The sequence below is a fragment of the Oncorhynchus mykiss genome, chromosome 16 (assembly GCF_057628025.1).
Source record: "Oncorhynchus mykiss isolate SJ-2025 chromosome 16, ASM5762802v1, whole genome shotgun sequence".
NCBI lineage: Eukaryota > Metazoa > Chordata > Actinopteri > Salmoniformes > Salmonidae > Oncorhynchus > Oncorhynchus mykiss.
This window is the reverse complement of record NC_143037.1, coordinates 78,642,124-78,659,120: the sequence shown is the minus strand read 5'-3', so window position 1 is coordinate 78,659,120 and position 16,997 is coordinate 78,642,124. Positions and strand designations below refer to the sequence as shown.

The 16,997-nt window shown below is 50.7% G+C and overlaps 1 protein-coding gene and 1 long non-coding RNA gene across 14 annotated transcripts in view; one reads left to right on the top strand and one right to left on the bottom strand.

The window, feature by feature from the left end:
* Positions 1-16,997, top strand: part of LOC149977354 (uncharacterized) — a 460,718-nt gene that overhangs the window by 41,116 nt on the left and 402,605 nt on the right. The gene's annotated exons all lie outside the window — the stretch shown is intronic.
* LOC110492703 (host cell factor 1) overlaps positions 1-16,997 on the bottom strand; it is a 60,780-nt gene that overhangs the window by 8,693 nt on the left and 35,090 nt on the right. For 9 of the 13 annotated variants that reach the window (XM_090204026.1, XM_090204033.1, XM_090204035.1 and 6 more), the window contains 7 exons: positions 9,815-9,966; positions 8,246-8,431; positions 7,951-8,140; positions 6,049-6,248; positions 5,835-5,855; positions 3,500-3,715; positions 2,071-2,211 (listed from right to left, as the gene is read on the bottom strand). In XM_090204026.1, coding sequence (XP_090060152.1) covers positions 2,071-2,211; positions 3,500-3,715; positions 5,835-5,855; positions 6,049-6,248; positions 7,951-8,140; positions 8,246-8,431; positions 9,815-9,966 — 1,106 coding nt within the window. The remainder of the gene's footprint in view (positions 1-2,070; positions 2,212-3,499; positions 3,716-5,834; positions 5,856-6,048; positions 6,249-7,950; positions 8,141-8,245; positions 8,432-9,814; positions 9,967-16,997) is intronic. The other 4 variants (XM_090204028.1, XM_090204030.1, XM_090204029.1 and 1 more) reach the window with 1 other exon arrangement.

Sequence of the window (16,997 nt, the reverse complement as noted above, 5' to 3'; positions counted from 1 at the left end):
ATGAAAATATATTTTAAAAATCCCTTTTACTAGGCTATTCAAAATCAAAATATAAAATTCACTATAATCGAAGGCTAACTATAAGCCGCCCTGCACAATCATTGAACCAACAGCATCGCCAGGGTTATAGGTTCTCTTCATTTTTTCAAGCTTGGGCTCATAGGCTCTAATATAATTATGGGTGTTTTGAAATAATCATCAGCTCGGAAAGCATTGTCCATTTTGTTGTGTTAAGGCTTTAAAACAACCATGTTTTCCACTGTTTCAACCTGCTGTTGAACTTGTTTCTTCAATACTGATCATCACAGTGAGGGGAGTTTTAAAAGTTGCGTACTGTTTTGATGATAAGTGTTGGATGTGATTTTAGATCACATCTGCATCGATGTCAGAGGGGTTAGAGTGACAATAGAGCCCTGAGTACCAGGCCATTAGGACCTGATGGAGGGACAATAGAGCCCTGAGTACCAGGCCATTAGGACCTGATGGAGGGACAATAGAGCCCTGAGTACCAGGCCATTAGGACCTGATGGAGGGACAATAGAGCCCTGAGTACCAGGCCATTAGGACCTGATGGAGTGACAATAGAGCCCTGAGTACCAGGCCATTAGGACCTGATGGAGGGACAATAGAGCCCTGAGTACCAGGCCATTAGGACCTGATGGAGGGACAATAGAGCCCTGAGTACCAGGCCATTAGGACCTGATGGAGGGACAATAGAGCCCTGAGTACCGGGCCATTAGGATCTGATGGAGGGACAATAGAGCCCTGAGTACCAGGCCATTAGGACCTGATGGAGGGACAATAGAGCCCTGAGTACCAGGCCATTAGGACCTGATGGAGGGACAATAGAGCCCTGAGTACCAGGCCATTAGGACCTGATGGAGGGACAATAGAGCCCTGAGTACCAGGCCATTAGGACCTGATGGAGGGACAATAGAGCCCTGAGTACCGGGCCATTAGGATCTGATGGAGGGACAATAGAGCCCTGAGTACCGGGCCATTAGGACCTGATGGAGGGACAATAGAGCCCTGAGTACCGGGCCATTAGGACCTGATGGAGGGACAATAGAGCCCTGAGTACCGGGCCATTAGGACCTGATGGAGGGACAATAGAGCCCTGAGTACCAGGCCATTAGGACCTGATGGAGGGACAATAGAGCCCTGAGTACCGGGCCATTAGGATCTGATGGAGGGACAATAGAGCCCTGAGTACCAGGCCATTAGGACCTGATGGAGGGACAATAGAGCCCTGAGTACCGGGCCATTAGGATCTGATGGAGGGACAATAGAGCCCTGAGTACCAGGCCATTAGGACCTGATGGAGGGACAATAGAGCCCTGAGTACCAGGCCATTAGGACCTGATGGAGGGACAATAGAGCCCTGAGTACCGGGCCATTAGGATCTGATGGAGGGACAATAGAGCCCTGAGTACCAGGCCATTAGGACCTGATGGAGGGACAATAGAGCCCTGAGTACCAGGCCATTAGGACCTGATGGAGGGACAATAGAGCCCTGAGTACCAGGTTATTAGGACCTGATAGAGACAATAGAGCCATGAGTACCAGGCCATTAGGACCTGATAGAGAGAAAATAGAGCCCTGAGTACCAGGCCATTAGGACCTGATGGTCGTGTACAATTTGGGTACAACCAAAGCACGTTTATAATGCATAAAAGGAGATCACCGTGACTCAACGGTCGCGTGGAATTTTACTGCGGCCATGACTCATGACTGCCGGTAATACGGTCAACCAAACAGCCCTAGTAGGAGGAAGCCATAGATCATAAGTCTTTCCTTGATTCGTCGCATCGTCTCTCCTTACCTCCTCCTCCCCAAAAAGCATTGGAGGAGAAGTTCAGAAGGGATGAACCTTGGGAGGTTCTCCTCCAACACATTTTGAGAATGAGACTATGAGCGAGCGAGCGTGTGAGGAATTGAGGAAAACAAAGTCGGAATGTGTGAAAGCACTTAGAAAAGCTCTATATAAAAATCCGATGCATTATCATCGGTAACACCAGTGACTTCAGAACAACAGTAGTCACGTCGTTGATCGTTGCGTTAGTGTCTTACGTCAACGGCGGCCGCGTCTTCGTCGGGTAGGTAGTAGTGCGTGACCACCGTGTTGGTCACCTTGACGATGCCAACGTCAAACCACTGGTTGTCTTTCTTCAGCGGGGCTTTGGCCACCGCAGGAGGAGGCGGCGCTGGCCTCTGGAGAAGGCGGTTACAACAAAACACAAAGAAGAAGAAGAACAGATGTCACATTTATTCATTAGAGTAGTGTTGTGTTGTCTATTAGAATAGACAACACAGAAAAAAATATGTAATAATTAAAATGAGCGAATCTACATTAATATATATATCTTTTTTTTTACAATTTAAAAAAATATTATTTTTTTAGGAACCTTTATTCAGCCAGATTAGTCATTAAAAAAAATTAAAATAAGAAGATATTATACAATAATGAGTTGGTTTGTCAAAGAGGAGAAGAGAAGTCAGGACTCTGGAAGAAACATGACGGAAACATACGCATCATTCTTTGGCAGGGTTTTTTCTGTATAAAAAAAAGTATTGGGCGGGGCCACCTATGTTCAAACAGATTATTTTAATAATAATTTTCAGGGCGGAAAAAATATATATTTTATTACACGTTACGATCTTGCGTGGAGCCCCAGATCGAGGGAGATTATCAGTGGTCTTGTATGTCTTCCATTTCCTAATAATTGCTCCCACAGTTGATTTCTTCAAACCAAGCTGCTTACCTATTGCAGATTCAGTCTTCCCAGCCTGGTGCAGGTCTACAATTTTGTTTCTGGTGTCCTTTGACAGCTCTTTGGTCTTGGCCATAGTGGAGTTTGTAGTGTGACTGTTTGAGGTTGTGGACAGGTGTATTTTATACTGATAACAAGTTCAAACAGGTGCCATTAATACAGGTAACGAGTGGAGGACAGAGGAGCCTCTTAAAGAAGAAGTTACAGGTTGTGAGAGCCAGAAATCTTGCTTGTTTGTAGGTGACCAAATACTTATTTTCCACCATAATTTGCAAATAAATTCATAAAAAATCCTACAATGTGATTTTCTGGATTTTTTTTCTCATTTTGACTGTCATAGTTGAAGTGTACCTATGATGAAAATTACAGGCCTCCCTCATCTTTTCAAGTGGGAGAACTTGCACAATTGGTGACTGACTAAATACTTTTTTGCCCCACTGTATATTAAAATCGGGCATCACCCATTTTTCGCAGAAAATTCGCCAAGCCCACCAACTAAACCTCATTTTTATCCAGAAAAAACCCTGTTTGGTAACACTTTACCTGAAGCCTGCGGTTATAATGCATTATAAGACTTGTCATGAGCATGTATGACCCCTTTTATAATGTCTTATAAAATAAATCATAGTGAATCTGACTAAATAACAGCCATTTTGAGTTACTTCAGTCATAAAAAAATCAGGTTAACAGAGGTCAGCCAGAAAGCCAGTCTAGTCCAGTCCACTCACCCCAGCGGCAGACTCTATTCCATTGACCACCTCTGCCATGGTTGTAGCCGCCTGTATCTTAGCCGGGCTGGTCACCATCATTGTCTGAGTGGGGGTTAAGGTGCAGGACGGAGCTAATCGGGCCACAGCCTGGGTCACTGCAGCGGCCAGCTCATCGGCGTTACTCTCTGACGCTGGGTCGTTCAGGCTGTCTGCTGGGGCCAGGCCCTCGGTGGGCTGGGTCAAATCATAAACTTTACTTATAAAAGCATTTCGTAATAATTAAAACGCAGTTCAAGGTGCTTCCTTAACAAATGCGAACAATACATTCAGACCGCCTAAAAGACAGACAGAAAACAGACAAGACAGTAGGGCTGCACAATAATTCACATCGAAACCATAATATCCATATCGCACGCAATATTTTGAAAAACGACCACTAAAGCCCAACGTTAGTTTTTTTCCCCCTAGTTTACTCTGTCGTCTCCCTCCTCAACTCGTGGCTACTTCCCACACACACAACAAGCCCCGCCCCCTGTCAATCAAGCAGCGCAGGTAATCCTCCTCGCTGTTAGATTCACTGTAAAGTTCATTCTGTTAGGTCAACAAATGGTTCCAAACAAGAACGGTGTTGCTTTCTATCTTAACATAAAATCATAACATTTAAATGAGTCCAAGTGTCGTGATCTATACGATCAATAAAATATAATGAGACTAGACAGAACGATAGACAGACAAGACACTCAAATATAATGAGACTAGACAGAACGATCAATACAGACACACAGTTAGAGACAGTTAGACAGAGACACTTAGTTTGAGGCAGGCAGAGCGGTTAGAGAGAGGCAGGCAGAGCGGTTAGTGGCAGGCAGAGCGGTTAGAGGCAGGCAGAGCGGTTAGAGGCAGGCAGAGCGGTTAGAGGCAGGCAGAGCGGTTAGAGGCAGGCAGGCAGAGCGGTTAGAGGCAGGCAGAGCGGTTAGAGGCAGGCAGAGCGGTTAGAGGCAGGCAGAGCGGTTAGAGGCAGGCAGAGCGGTTAGAGAAAGGCAGAGCGGTTAGAGAAAGGCAGAGCGGTTAGAGAAAGGCAGAGCGGTTAGAGAAAGGCAGAGCGGTTAGAGAAAGGCAGAGCGGTTAGAGAAAGGCAGAGCGGTTAGAGAAAGGCAGAGCGGTTAGAGAAAGGCAGAGCGGTTAGAGAAAGGCAGAGCGGTTAGAGACAGAGGCAGAGCGGTTAGAGACAGAGGCAGAGCGGTTAGAGACAGAGGCAGAGCGGTTAGAGACAGAGGCAGAGCGGTTAGAGACAGAGGCAGAGCGGTTAGAGACAGAGGCAGGCAGAGCGGTTAGAGACAGAGGCAGGCAGAGCGGTTAGAGACAGAGGCAGGCAGAGCGGTTAGAGACAGAGGCAGGCAGAGCGGTTAGAGACAGAGGCAGGCAGAGCGGTTAGAGACAGAGGCAGGCAGAGCGGTTAGAGACAGAGGCAGGCAGAGCGGTTAGAGACAGAGGCAGGCAGAGCGGTTAGAGACAGAGGCAGGCAGAGCGGTTAGAGACAGAGGCAGGCAGACCGGTTAGAGACAGAGGCAGGCAGATCGGTTAGAGACAGAGGCAGGCAGATCGGTTAGAGACAGAGGCAGGCAGATCGGTTAGAGACAGAGGCAGGCAGAGCGGTTAGAGACAGAGGCAGGCAGAGCGGTTAGAGACAGAGGCAGGCAGAGCGGTTAGAGACAGAGGCAGGCAGAGCGGTTAGAGACAGAGGCAGGCAGAGCGGTTAGAGACAGAGGCAGGCAGAGCGGTTAGAGACAGAGGCAGGCAGAGCGGTTAGAGACAGAGGCAGGCAGAGCGGTTAGAGGCAGAGGCAGGCAGAGCGGTTAGAGGCAGGCAGAGCGGTTAGAGAAAGGCAGAGCGGTTAGAGAAAGGCAGAGCGGTTAGAGACAGAGGCAGAGCGGTTAGAGACAGAGGCAGAGCAGTTAGAGACAGAGGCAGAGCGGTTAGAGACAGAGACAGAGGCAGAGCGGCTAGAGACAGAGGCAGGCAGAGTGGTTAGAGACAGAGGCAGGCAGACCGGTTAGAGACAGAGGCAGGCAGACCGGTTAGAGACAGAGGCAGGCAGATCGGTTAGAGACAGAGGCAGGCAGATCGGTTAGAGACAGAGGCAGGCAGATCGGTTAGAGACAGAGGCAGGCAGATCGGTTAGAGACAGAGGCAGGCAGACCGGTTAGAGACAGAGGCAGGCAGACCGGTTAGAGACAGGCAGACCGGTTAGAGACAGGCAGACCGGTTAGAGACAGGCAGACCGGTTAGAGGCAGGCAGAGCGGTTAGAGGCAGGCAGACCGTTAGAGTAAAACAGAGGTTGGGCCGACTGACCTGGTTGTGTTGTGCTGCTGCCTGGGCAGTAGGAGACAGTTGGAGACAGGCAGTTAGCGACAGACAGGCAGTTAGCGACAGACAGACAGGCAGGCAGACAGTTAGCGGCAGACAGGCAGAAAGTTAGCGACAGACAGGCAGACAGTTAGCGACAGACAGGCAGGCAGACAAACGGTTAACGACAGGCAGTAAAACAGTGGTTAGGCTGACCGACCTGGTTGTGTTGTGCTGCTGCTGCCTGGGCCTGAGCAAGAGCCTGGGCCTGAGCAAGAGCCTGGGCCTGAGCAAGAGCCTGGGCCTGAGCAAGAGCCTGGGCCTCCTGCAGCTGCTGCTGTTGTTGTACCAGGGCTGCCAGCTCAGCCTGAGTCAACACAATGGGGATGGTGGTGGTGTGATGGCCACCGTCTCCTTCATCTGGAGGGGGACAGGAGAGACTGCTAACACCAACGATTCTCTCTCCAGCCCTAGCACACATCTGGTTAAAACAGCCAACCTGCTAGTCTTCATAAGATGTGCCAGCGTTGGGATTTAACAAGTCTGTAACGACACCCCCTGCTGGTTCTACATCAGGGCCCGTATTCATAGTGTCTCAGAGTAGGAGTGCTGATCTAGGATCAGGTCCCCCTTGTCCAAGTCATCTCATTCATTTTTATTTAAAAAAATGTTTAAACTGATCCTAGATCAGCACTCCTACTCAGATGCTTTGTGTAAACAGGCCCTGGTGCTGGAGCAGTAGGCCCTAGTGGAGCAGTAGGCCCTAGTGGAGCAGTAGGCCCTAGTGGAGCAGTAGGCCCTAGTGGAGCAGTAGGCCCTAGTGGAGCAGTAGGCCCTAGTGGAGCAGTAGGCCCTAGTGGAGCAGTAGACCCTAGTGGAGCAGTAGACCCTAGTGGAGCAGTAGGCCCTAGTGGAGCAGTAGGCCCTAGTGGAGCAGTCGATTCTAGTGGAGCAGTAGGCCCTAGTGGAGCAGTAGGCCCTAGAGTAGCAGTAGGCCCTAGTGGAGCAGTAGACCCTAGTGGAGCAGTAGGCCCTAGTGGAGCAGTAGGCCCTAGTGGAGCAGTAGGCCCAGTAGACCCTAGTGGAGCAGTAGACCCAGTAGACCCTAGTGGAGCAGTAGGCCCAGTAGACCCTAGTGGAGCAGTAGACCCTAGTGGAGCAGTAGGCCCAGTAGATTCTAGTGGAGCAATAGGCCCTAGTGGAGCAGTAGACCCAGTAGGACCTAGTGGAGCAGTAGACCCTAGTGGAGCAGTAGGCCCTAGTGGAGCAGTAGACCCTAGTGGAGCAGTAGGCCCTAGTGGAGCAGTAGGCCCTAGTGGAGCAGTAGGCCCTAGTGGAGCAGTAGGCCCTAGTGGAGCAGTAGATTCTAGTGGAGCAGTAGGCCCTAGTGGAGCAGTAGGCCCTAGAGTAGCAGTAGGCCCTAGTGGAGCAGTAGACCCTAGTGGAGCAGTAGGCCCTAGTGGAGCAGTAGGCCCTAGTGGAGCAGTAGGCCCAGTAGACCCTAGTGGAGCAGTAGGCCCTAGTGGAGCAGTAGACCCTAGTGGAGCAGTAGACCCTAGTGGAGCAGTAGACCCTAGTGGAGCAGTAGACCCTAGTGGAGCAGTAGGCCCAGTAGATTCTAGTGGAGCAATAGACCCTAGTGGAGCAGTAGACCCAGTAGGACCTAGTGGAGCAGTAGGCCCTAGTGGAGCAGTAGGCCCTAGTGTAGCAGTAGGCCCTAGTGTAGCAGTAGGCCCTAGTGTAGCAGTAGATTCTAGTGGAGCAGTAGGCCCTAGTGGAGCAGTAGGCCCTAGTGGAGCAGTAGGCCCTAGTGGAGCAGTAGGCCCTAGTGGAGCAGTAGGCCCTAGTCCCCAGTCTGTCTTTCTCTACTTCCTCATGACAGCCTGTATGGCCAGGGTCAGGCTGGCTGGCTCTCTGTCTGTCTGGCTGGCTCTCTCTCTGTCTGGCTGGCTCTCTCTCGCTCTCTCTGGCTGGCTCTCTCTCGCTCTCTCTGGCTGGCTCTCTCTCGCTCTCTCTGGCTGGCTCTCTCTCGCTCTCTCTGGCTGGCTCTCTCTCTCTCTCTCTGGCTGGCTGTCCGGCTCTCTGCCCACCCTTCCGCACACCCACCCATCTGTGCACTCACTCATGACAGCGTGCTGTGCGGCCTGCAGGACAGCCTGTATGGCCTTGGCCTGGGCCTCCTCAGTAGCAGCGTGCTGTGCTGCCTGCTCGGCTGCAGCGGTAACAGCCAGCTCCTCGGGGGTTAAACCCGTCACCATCAGGGTCTGCTGGCCCCCCGAGCCACCTTCAGACATCAGCTCCGCAGGCAGGCCCTAGACAACAGGATGCAGAGAAAGGGGGAAAATGTTGAGGACAATGTGATACATTTACACATCTTGACAACTAAACAACAAGCTTGGCTCGGAAATGAAGTGCACCTCCTGCTCCCCCTGGTTCTGTTCCTCCATGTCCTCCACATGGACATGTATCCCAGCTGCAGCAGCCTCTTCCAGGGTCACAACCCTTACTGTGCCCTCTGGGAGAGAGTCGGTCTGCATGGCCTCCTCTTCCTCTTCAGCCCTCGATGCCACCGCCTCAGACGACCCAGACATTGATGAGATCTCCTGGAGAATATAGAAGAGAAAGAGTCAAGGAGAGCGAGAGAGAGGAGAGCGAGAGAGATGAGAGCGAGAGAGAGGAGAGCGAGAGAGAGCGAGAGAGAGAGAGAGCGAGAGAGAGGAGAGCGAGAGAGAGTGAGAGAGGAGAGCGAGAGAGAAGAGCGAGGAGAGCGAGAAGAGCGAGAGAGCGAGAGAGGAGAGCGAGAGAGAGGAGAGCGAGAGAGAGGAGAGCGAGAGAGAGGAGAGCGAGAGAGAGAGGAGAGCGAGAGGAGAGTGAGAGGAGAGTGAGAGCGAGAGAGAGAGGAGAGAGAGAGAGAGGAGAGCAAGAGAGAGGAGAGCGAGAGAGAGGAGAGCGAGAGAGAAAGAGAGCGAGAGAGGAGAGCGAGAGAGAGGAGAGCGAGAGAGAGAGGAGAGCGAGAGGAGAGTGAGAGCGAGAGAGAGAGGAGAGAGAGAGAGAGGAGAGCAAGAGAGAGGAGAGCGAGAGAGAGGAGAGCGAGAGAGAAAGAGAGAGGAGAGCGAGAGAGGAGAGCGAGAGAGAGGAGAGCGAGAGAGAGGAGAGCGAGAGAGAGGAGAGCGAGAGAGGAGAGCGAGAGAGAGAGGAGAGAGAGAGAGGAGAGCAGAGAGAGAGAGGAGAGCGAGAGAGAGAGCGAGAGCGAGAGAGGAGAGCGAGAGAGGAGAGCGAGAGAGGAGAGCGAGAGAGGAGAGCGAGAGAGAGAGAGAGCGAGAGAGAGAGGAGAGCGAGAGAGAGAGGAGAGCGAGAGAGGAGAGCGAGAGAGAGAGGAGAGCGAGAGAGAGAGGAGAGCGAGAGAGAGAGGAGAGCGAGAGAGAGAGGAGAGCGAGAGAGAGGAGAGAGCGAGAGAGAGAGGAGAGCGAGAGAGAGGAGAGCGAGAGAAAGAGAGAGAGAGAGAGGAGAGCGAGAGAGAGGAGAGCGAGAGAGAGGAGAGCGAGAGAGAGGAGAGCGAGAGAGAGGAGAGCGAGAGAGAGGAGAGCGAGAGCGAGAGAGAGGAGAGCGAGAGAGGAGAATGAGAGAGGAGAACGAGAGAGAGCGCGAAAGGAGTCAGCGATGAAGTAAAAAAAGAAAGGGATGAATTGTCAAATTCTCAAAAAACTTACTGGGTGGTTTGCACCAACATTGTTGAAATTTATTTTAGATTAAGGTTAAATTAATACTAGGATTAATTAAAAGCTTGGTTTAAAGTTTGATTAATAGTTAATCCATGTTGGTGCTACCCATCCATGATGTCCAAAATAAATATCTTTAACAGTCTATAGTGCAGAGAACGGCTGTGGGGCTCAAACCAGGGATACCTAACCCCCAAGGACAAATACACTAACCACAACCCCAAAAAGAGTTGACCGTATGAAAGCCAGGTGTAATAATGTCCTTACGGGAACGCAGGGCCCAGGTGTGGGCGTGGACTGAGTAACCGTGGTGACGGCTCTGCCAGATGTCGTCGATGCGCTGGACTCGGTGGTTGCCGAGGACGACGAGGGAGCCTCTTGAGTTCCGTTGTCTCCTTGTGTCGAGTCACCAGGCTGGGCTGGAGGGAGGAGAGACATCCCAACATTATGAATAAAAACGGTCCCCCCCAAACAGCAGGACTAACACACAGGTGTTGGCCAATCAGATCTGTTGACAATAATTGGGCAAAAAAATTAATAAAATTGGGCTGCCTGTGTAAAACACAGCATAAGGGACAACTTCCCGGACCCAAATTAAAACCGATTCCTTACGGAGATTCATCTTTGCAGTCTAGGACGAGACTCAATCTGTGTCCGGAAAAATCTTTCCTATTATACATACATGTAAGGGTTCATACACATTTTCAAAGATGGAATTTCATTACTTTTCCATTAGCAACAACTGGCAGCATCTCGAAGTATGTATACAAAAAAATAAGGAGTTTGGTATCGACACAGGGAGGCTGTTCTCTGATCCCATGTGGGTATTGACACTGGGGGGCTGTTCTCTGATCCCATGTGGGTATCGCCACAGGGAGGCTGTTCTCTGATCCCATGTGGTATCGACACAGGGAGGCTGTTCTCTGATCCCATGTGGGTATTGACACTGGGGGGCTGTTCTCTGATCCCATGTGGGTATTGACACTGGGGGGCTGTTCTCTGATCCCATGTGGGTATTGACACTGGGGGGCTGTTCTCTGATCCCATGTGGTATCGCCACCGGGAGGCTGTTCTCTGATCCCATGTGGGTATTGACACTGGGGGGCTGTTCCCTGATCCCATGTGGGTATTGACACTGGGGGGCTGTTCTCTGATCCCATGTGGGTATTGACACTGGGGGGCTGTTCTCTGATCCCATGTGGGTATCGCCACAGGGAGGCTGTTCTCTGATCCCATGTGGTATCGACACAGGGAGGCTGTTCTCTGATCCCATGTGGGTATCGCCACAGGGAGGCTGTTCTCTGATCCCATGTGGGTATCGCCACAGGGAGGCTGTTCTCTGATCCCATGTGGTATCGACACAGGGAGGCTGTTCTCTGATCCCATGTGGGTATTGACACTGGGGGGCTGTTCTCTGATCCCATGTGGGTATTGACACTGGGGGGCTGTTCTCTGATCCCATGTGGGTATTGACACTGGGGGGCTGTTCTCTGATCCCATGTGGTATCGCCACCGGGAGGCTGTTCTCTGATCCCATGTGGGTATTGACACTGGGGGGCTGTTCTCTGATCCCATGTGGGTATTGACACTGGGGGGCTGTTCCCTGATCCCATGTGGGTATTGACACTGGGGGGCTGTTCTCTGATCCCATGTGGGTATTGACACTGGGGGGCTGTTCTCTGATCCCATGTGGGTATTGACACTGGGGGGCTGTTCTCTGATCCCATGTGGGTATTGACACTGGGGGGCTGTTCTCTGATCCCATGTGGGTATGGACACCGGGACGCTGTTCTCTGATCCCATGTGGGTATTGACACTGGGAGGCTGTTCTCTGATCCCATGTGGGTATTGACACTGGGGGGCTGTTCTCTGATCCCATGTGGTATCGACACAGGGAGGCTGTTCTCTGATCCCATGTGGTATCGCCACCGGGAGGCTGTTCTCTGATCCCATGTGGGTATTGACACTGGGGGGCTGTTCTCTGATCCCATGTGGGTATTGACACTGGGGGGCTGTTCTCTGATCCCATGTGGTATCGCCACAGGGAGGCTGTTCTCTGATCCCATGTGGGTATTGACACTGGGAGGCTGTTCTCTGATCCCATGTGGGTATTGACACTGGGAGGCTGTTCTCTGATCCCATGTGGTATCGCCACAGGGAGGCTGTTCTCTGATCCCATGTGGGTATGGACACCGGGAGGCTGTTCTCTGATCCCATGTGGGTATGGACACCGGGAGGCTGTTCTCTGATCCCATGTGGGTATGGACACCGGGACGCTGTTCTCTGATCCCATGTGGGTATGGACACTGGGACGCTGTTCTCTGATCCCATGTGGTATCGCCACAGGGAGGCTGTTCTCTGATCCCATGTGGGTATGGACACCGGGAGGCTGTTCTCTGATCCCATGTGGGTATGGACACCGGGAGGCTGTTCTCTGATCCCATGTGGGTATGGACACCGGGACGCTGTTCTCTGATCCCATGTGGGTATGGACACTGGGACGCTGTTCTCTGATCCCATGTGGTATCGCCACAGGGAGGCTGTTCTCTGATCCCATGTGGGTATTGACACTGGGGGGCTGTTCTCTGATCCCATGTGGTATCGCCACAGGGAGGCTGTTCTCTGATCCCATGTGGGTATCGACACCGGGAGGCTGTTCTCTGATCCCATGTGGGTATGGACACCGGGAGGCTGTTCTCTGATCCCATGTGGGTATGGACACCGGGAGGCTGTTCTCTGATCCCATGTGGGTATGGACACCGGGACGCTGTTCTCTGATCCCATGTGGGTATGGACACCGGGACGCTGTTCTCTGATCCCATGTGGTATCGACACAGGGAGGCTGTTCTCTGATCCCATGTGGGTATGGACACCGGGAGGCTGTTCTCTGATCCCATGTGGGTATGGACACTGGGACGCTGTTCTCTGATCCCATGTGGTATCGCCACCGGGAGGCTGTTCTCTGATCCCATGTGGTATCGCCACAGGGAGGCTGTTCTCTGATCCCATGTGGGTATCGACACCGGGAGGCTGTTCTCTGATCCCATGTGGGTATCGCCACCGGGAGGCTGTTCTCTGATCCCATGTGGGTATCGACACCGGGAGGCTGTTCTCTGATCCCATGTGGGTATGGACACCGGGAGGCTGTTCTCTGATCCCATGTACCAACTCCTGTTGTAGGCAACTGTATAAAACACATCAAATCAAATTTGATTTGTCACATGCCTCTCCTGGAGGATGGTGGACCACCCATTATCTCTCCTGGAGGATGGTGGACCACCCATTATCTCTCCTGGAGGATGGTGGACCACCCATTATCTCTCCTGGAGGATGGTGGACCACCCATCATCTCTCCTGGAGGATGGTGCATTATCTCTCCTGGAGGATGGTGGACCACCCATTATCTATCCTGGAGGATGGTGGACCACCCATCATCTCTCCTGGAGGATGGTGCATTATCTCTCCTGGAGGATGGTGGACCACCCATTATCTCTCCTGGAGGATGGTGGACCACCCATTATCTCTCCTGGAGGATGGTGGACCACCCATTATCTCTCCTGGAGGATGGTGGACCACCCATCATCTCTCCTGGAGGATGGTGGACCACCCATCATCTCTCCTGGAGGATGGTGGACCACCCATCATCTCTCCTGGAGGATGGTGGACCACCCATCATCTCTCCTGGAGGATGGTGGACCACCCATTATCTCTCCTGGAGGATGGTGGACCACCCATTATCTCTCCTGGAGGATGGTGGACCACCCATTATCTCTCCTGGAGGATGGTGGACCACCCATTATCTCTCCTGGAGGATGGTGGACCACCCATCATCTCTCCTGGAGGATGGTGCATTATCTCTCCTGGAGGATGGTGCATTATCTCTCCTGGAGGATGGTGGACCACCCATCATCTCTCCTGGAGGATGGTGCATTATCTCTCCTGGAGGATGGTGCATTATCTCTCCTGGAGGATGGTGCATTATCTCTCCTGGAGGATGGTGCATTATCTCTCCTGGAGGATGGTGCATCATCTCTCCTGGAGGATGGTGCATTATCTCTCCTGGAGGATGGTGGACCACCCATCATCTCTCCAGGAGGATGGTGGACCACCCATCTCTCCTGGAGGATGGTGGACCACCCATCATCTCTCCTGGAGGATGGTGGAACACCCATCATCTCTCCTGGAGGATAGATAGTGGACCACCCATTATCTCTCCTGGAGGATAGATAGTGGACCACCCATTATCTCTCCTGGAGGATATATAGTGGACCACCCATTATCTCTCCTGGAGGATAGATAGTGGACCACCCATTATCTCTCCTGGAGGATATATAGTGGACCACCCATTATCTCTCCTGGAGGATATATAGTGGACCACCCATTATCTCTCCTGGAGGATAGATAGTGGACCACCCATTATCTCTCCTGGAGGATAGATAGTGGACCACCCATTATCTCTCCTGGAGGATGGTGGACCACCCTTGATGGGAAACATTACAACCAAATACGTGTTATGCCTTTTGAAATAATTAGCTCATTCAATATGTCAAAGATCAAATGGCTATGGTAAGCTACAAATCATTTTATTCAGCTGAAGCCCACAAATAAGACTTCAGAAAATGTAGCTTTTCTAGTTCGGTCATTTGTATCTTAGTTACCTTTGAACTAAGTGTTCACCTTGTAGGCTGACTAGCATCTATTGAGTTGCAATGTCCCATACATTGGATAAGCAAACCAACTGGAAGGATCTACAAAACAGGTTGGAGAGACATCCAGAAGAAATGGCAACATCTGGGATCTCCTCCCAGACCTGGACTAAAGCATCCGCCAACGCCTGGACAGTCTGTGGTGCAACGTGGCGTTGGTGGATGGAGCGAGACATGATGTCCCAGATGTGCTCAATTGGATTCAGGTCTGGGGAACGGGCGGGCCAGTCCATAGCTTCAATGCCTTCCTCTTACAGGAACTGCTGACACACTCCAGCCACATGAGGTCTAGCATTGTCTTGCATTAGGAGGAACCCAGGGCCAACCGCACCAGTATATGGTCTCACAAGGGGTCTGAGGATCTCATCTCGGTACCTAATGGCAGTCAGGCTACCTCTGGCGAGCACATGGAGGGCTGTGCGGGCCCCCAAAGAAATGCCACCCCACGACTGACCCACCGCCAAACCGGTCATGCTGGAGGATGTTGCAGGCTGCAGAACATTCTCCACGGCGTCTCCAGACTCTGTCACGTCTGTCACATGTGTTCAGTGTGAACCTGCTTTCATCTGTGAAGAGCATAGGGCGCGGCCCCAGTAGCAAATTTGCCAATCTTGGTGTTCTCTGGCAATTGCCAAACGTCCTGCACGGTGTTGGGCTGTAAGCACAACCCCCACCTGTGGACGTCGGGCCCTCATAACACCCTCATGGAGTCTGTTTATGACCGTTTGAGCAGACACATGCACATTAGTGGCCTGCTGGAGGTCATTTTGCAGGGCTCTGGCAGTGCTCCTCCTGCTCCTCCTTGCACAAAGGCGGAGGTAGCGGTCCTGCTGATGGGTTGTTGCCCTCCTACGGCCTCCTCCACGTCTCCTGATGTACTGGCCTGTCTCCTGGTAGCGCCTCCATGCTCTGGACACTACGCTGACAGACACAGCAAACCTTCTTGCCACAGCTCGCATTGATGTGCCATCCTGGATGAGCTGCACTACCTGAGCCACTTGTGTGGGTTGTAGACTCCGTCTCATGCTACCACTAGAGTGAAATCACCGCCAGCATTCAAAAGTGACCAAAACATCAGCCAGGAAGCATAGGAACTGAGAAGTGGTCTGTGGTCCCCACCTGCAGAACCACTCCTTTATTGGGGGTGTCTTGCTAATTGCCTATAATTTCCACCTGTTGTCTATTCCATTTGCACAATAGCATGTGAAATGTATTGTCAATCAGTGCTGCTTCCTAAGTGGACAGTTTGATTTCACAGAAGTGTGATTGACTTGGAGTTACATTGTGTTGTTTCAGTGTTCCCTTTATTTTATTTTTTTCATGAACATGGCCTTATTTCTATTACAGCATATATATTGTATGACTGTCATTCATATTCCATTCACCCAGCTCAATGTAACAGTGACAGGTTTAGGTTACTGTCATTCATATTCACCCAGTTCAATGTAACAGTGGTAGGTTTAGGCTACTGTCATTCATATTCCATTCACCCAGTTCAATGTAACATCGATAGGTTTAGGCTACTACATGACTAATTTTCCCCTATACCCATTACGAGGTTTCTACAACCTAGCCTATGAATAAAAGATTACAACGTAGGTGCACACAGGTCGAGAGACAAATTTGAGGCGACAGACAGTGACATTCAATATTTCCTTGCACACTCTTGCCTTGTTATCTAGCTGATCTGGGGGTGTAATCATTAGTCCAACTGTTGCAAACGAGAGTTTCTATTGGACAAACACAGGTATGTTTTTAATATACCCGTGTTGTTCCGTTTGCTTCTGTTGAATAAACGTTCCCCCCCCCCCCCCCCCCCAACAGAATCAACGGAATGAATACACCCCTGATCACGTGTGAAACACAGTTCACTTTCATAGCAGCCACGTTGTATTCCTTCTATGCACTCTCCTCCTCTCACCTTTTCCACTCCCTTGAGGACTTCAATACACAACACATCAGCTGTTTGTGACCAGGCAAAAAAAATAAAAATAAAAAATAAATTACTTTAACCATATTAGTTAAAGTAACATCATAGTCAGCATTGCTAATATAACTAATGCATTAGTAAACCCGCTACAATCACGCAGTAACGTTAGTGTACAGTCAGTATGCAGTTACAGGGCCCCGGTAGCAATACATTAATAAAACCAAAAACTTAGCTTGACTTGGAAGAGTTCCAGTGTTGTGTTAGAAAGTCATAGCCTGTTAACATCCAGGGTGTTTCAGTAGGCTAAACTAGCTAGCGGCATTTGCTACATAAGTGAAACAAAGTGAGAGAAAAAATAAATACTAAATCTCTCTATTTCCAGTCTTGCTTCTGCTTCATTTTGGAAGAAATTAATGTCTTCTGGCTTCAGTTTCTAATGATTGACAATAAATAGACCCTATAAAAAAGCTACACCCCCCCCCCCCCCATCTAGGCCTGACACAGCAACATTTTGAACAGTAGTCTAGGCTGCCTACTCAACGAGGCCTACAACACATTGAGTGCACCATGCAGCAATGCTGCATTCAACTGCACCAGTGATCCACACACATACAGAAAGAAAATGCATGTTTTACATTTCAAAACGTAGCTATGTTTGGTTATTTGGAGTTATGCACATCTGCAAGCATAGCAGCAGAGGCTGGACAAATATAACTGATCTCTTGTTTTAATAATGTCAAAACTTGATTTATAGCATCCTGTGGACATAAGTGGACATTATAAAAAAAGGGCCACATTTTTTCTAATAAAACAG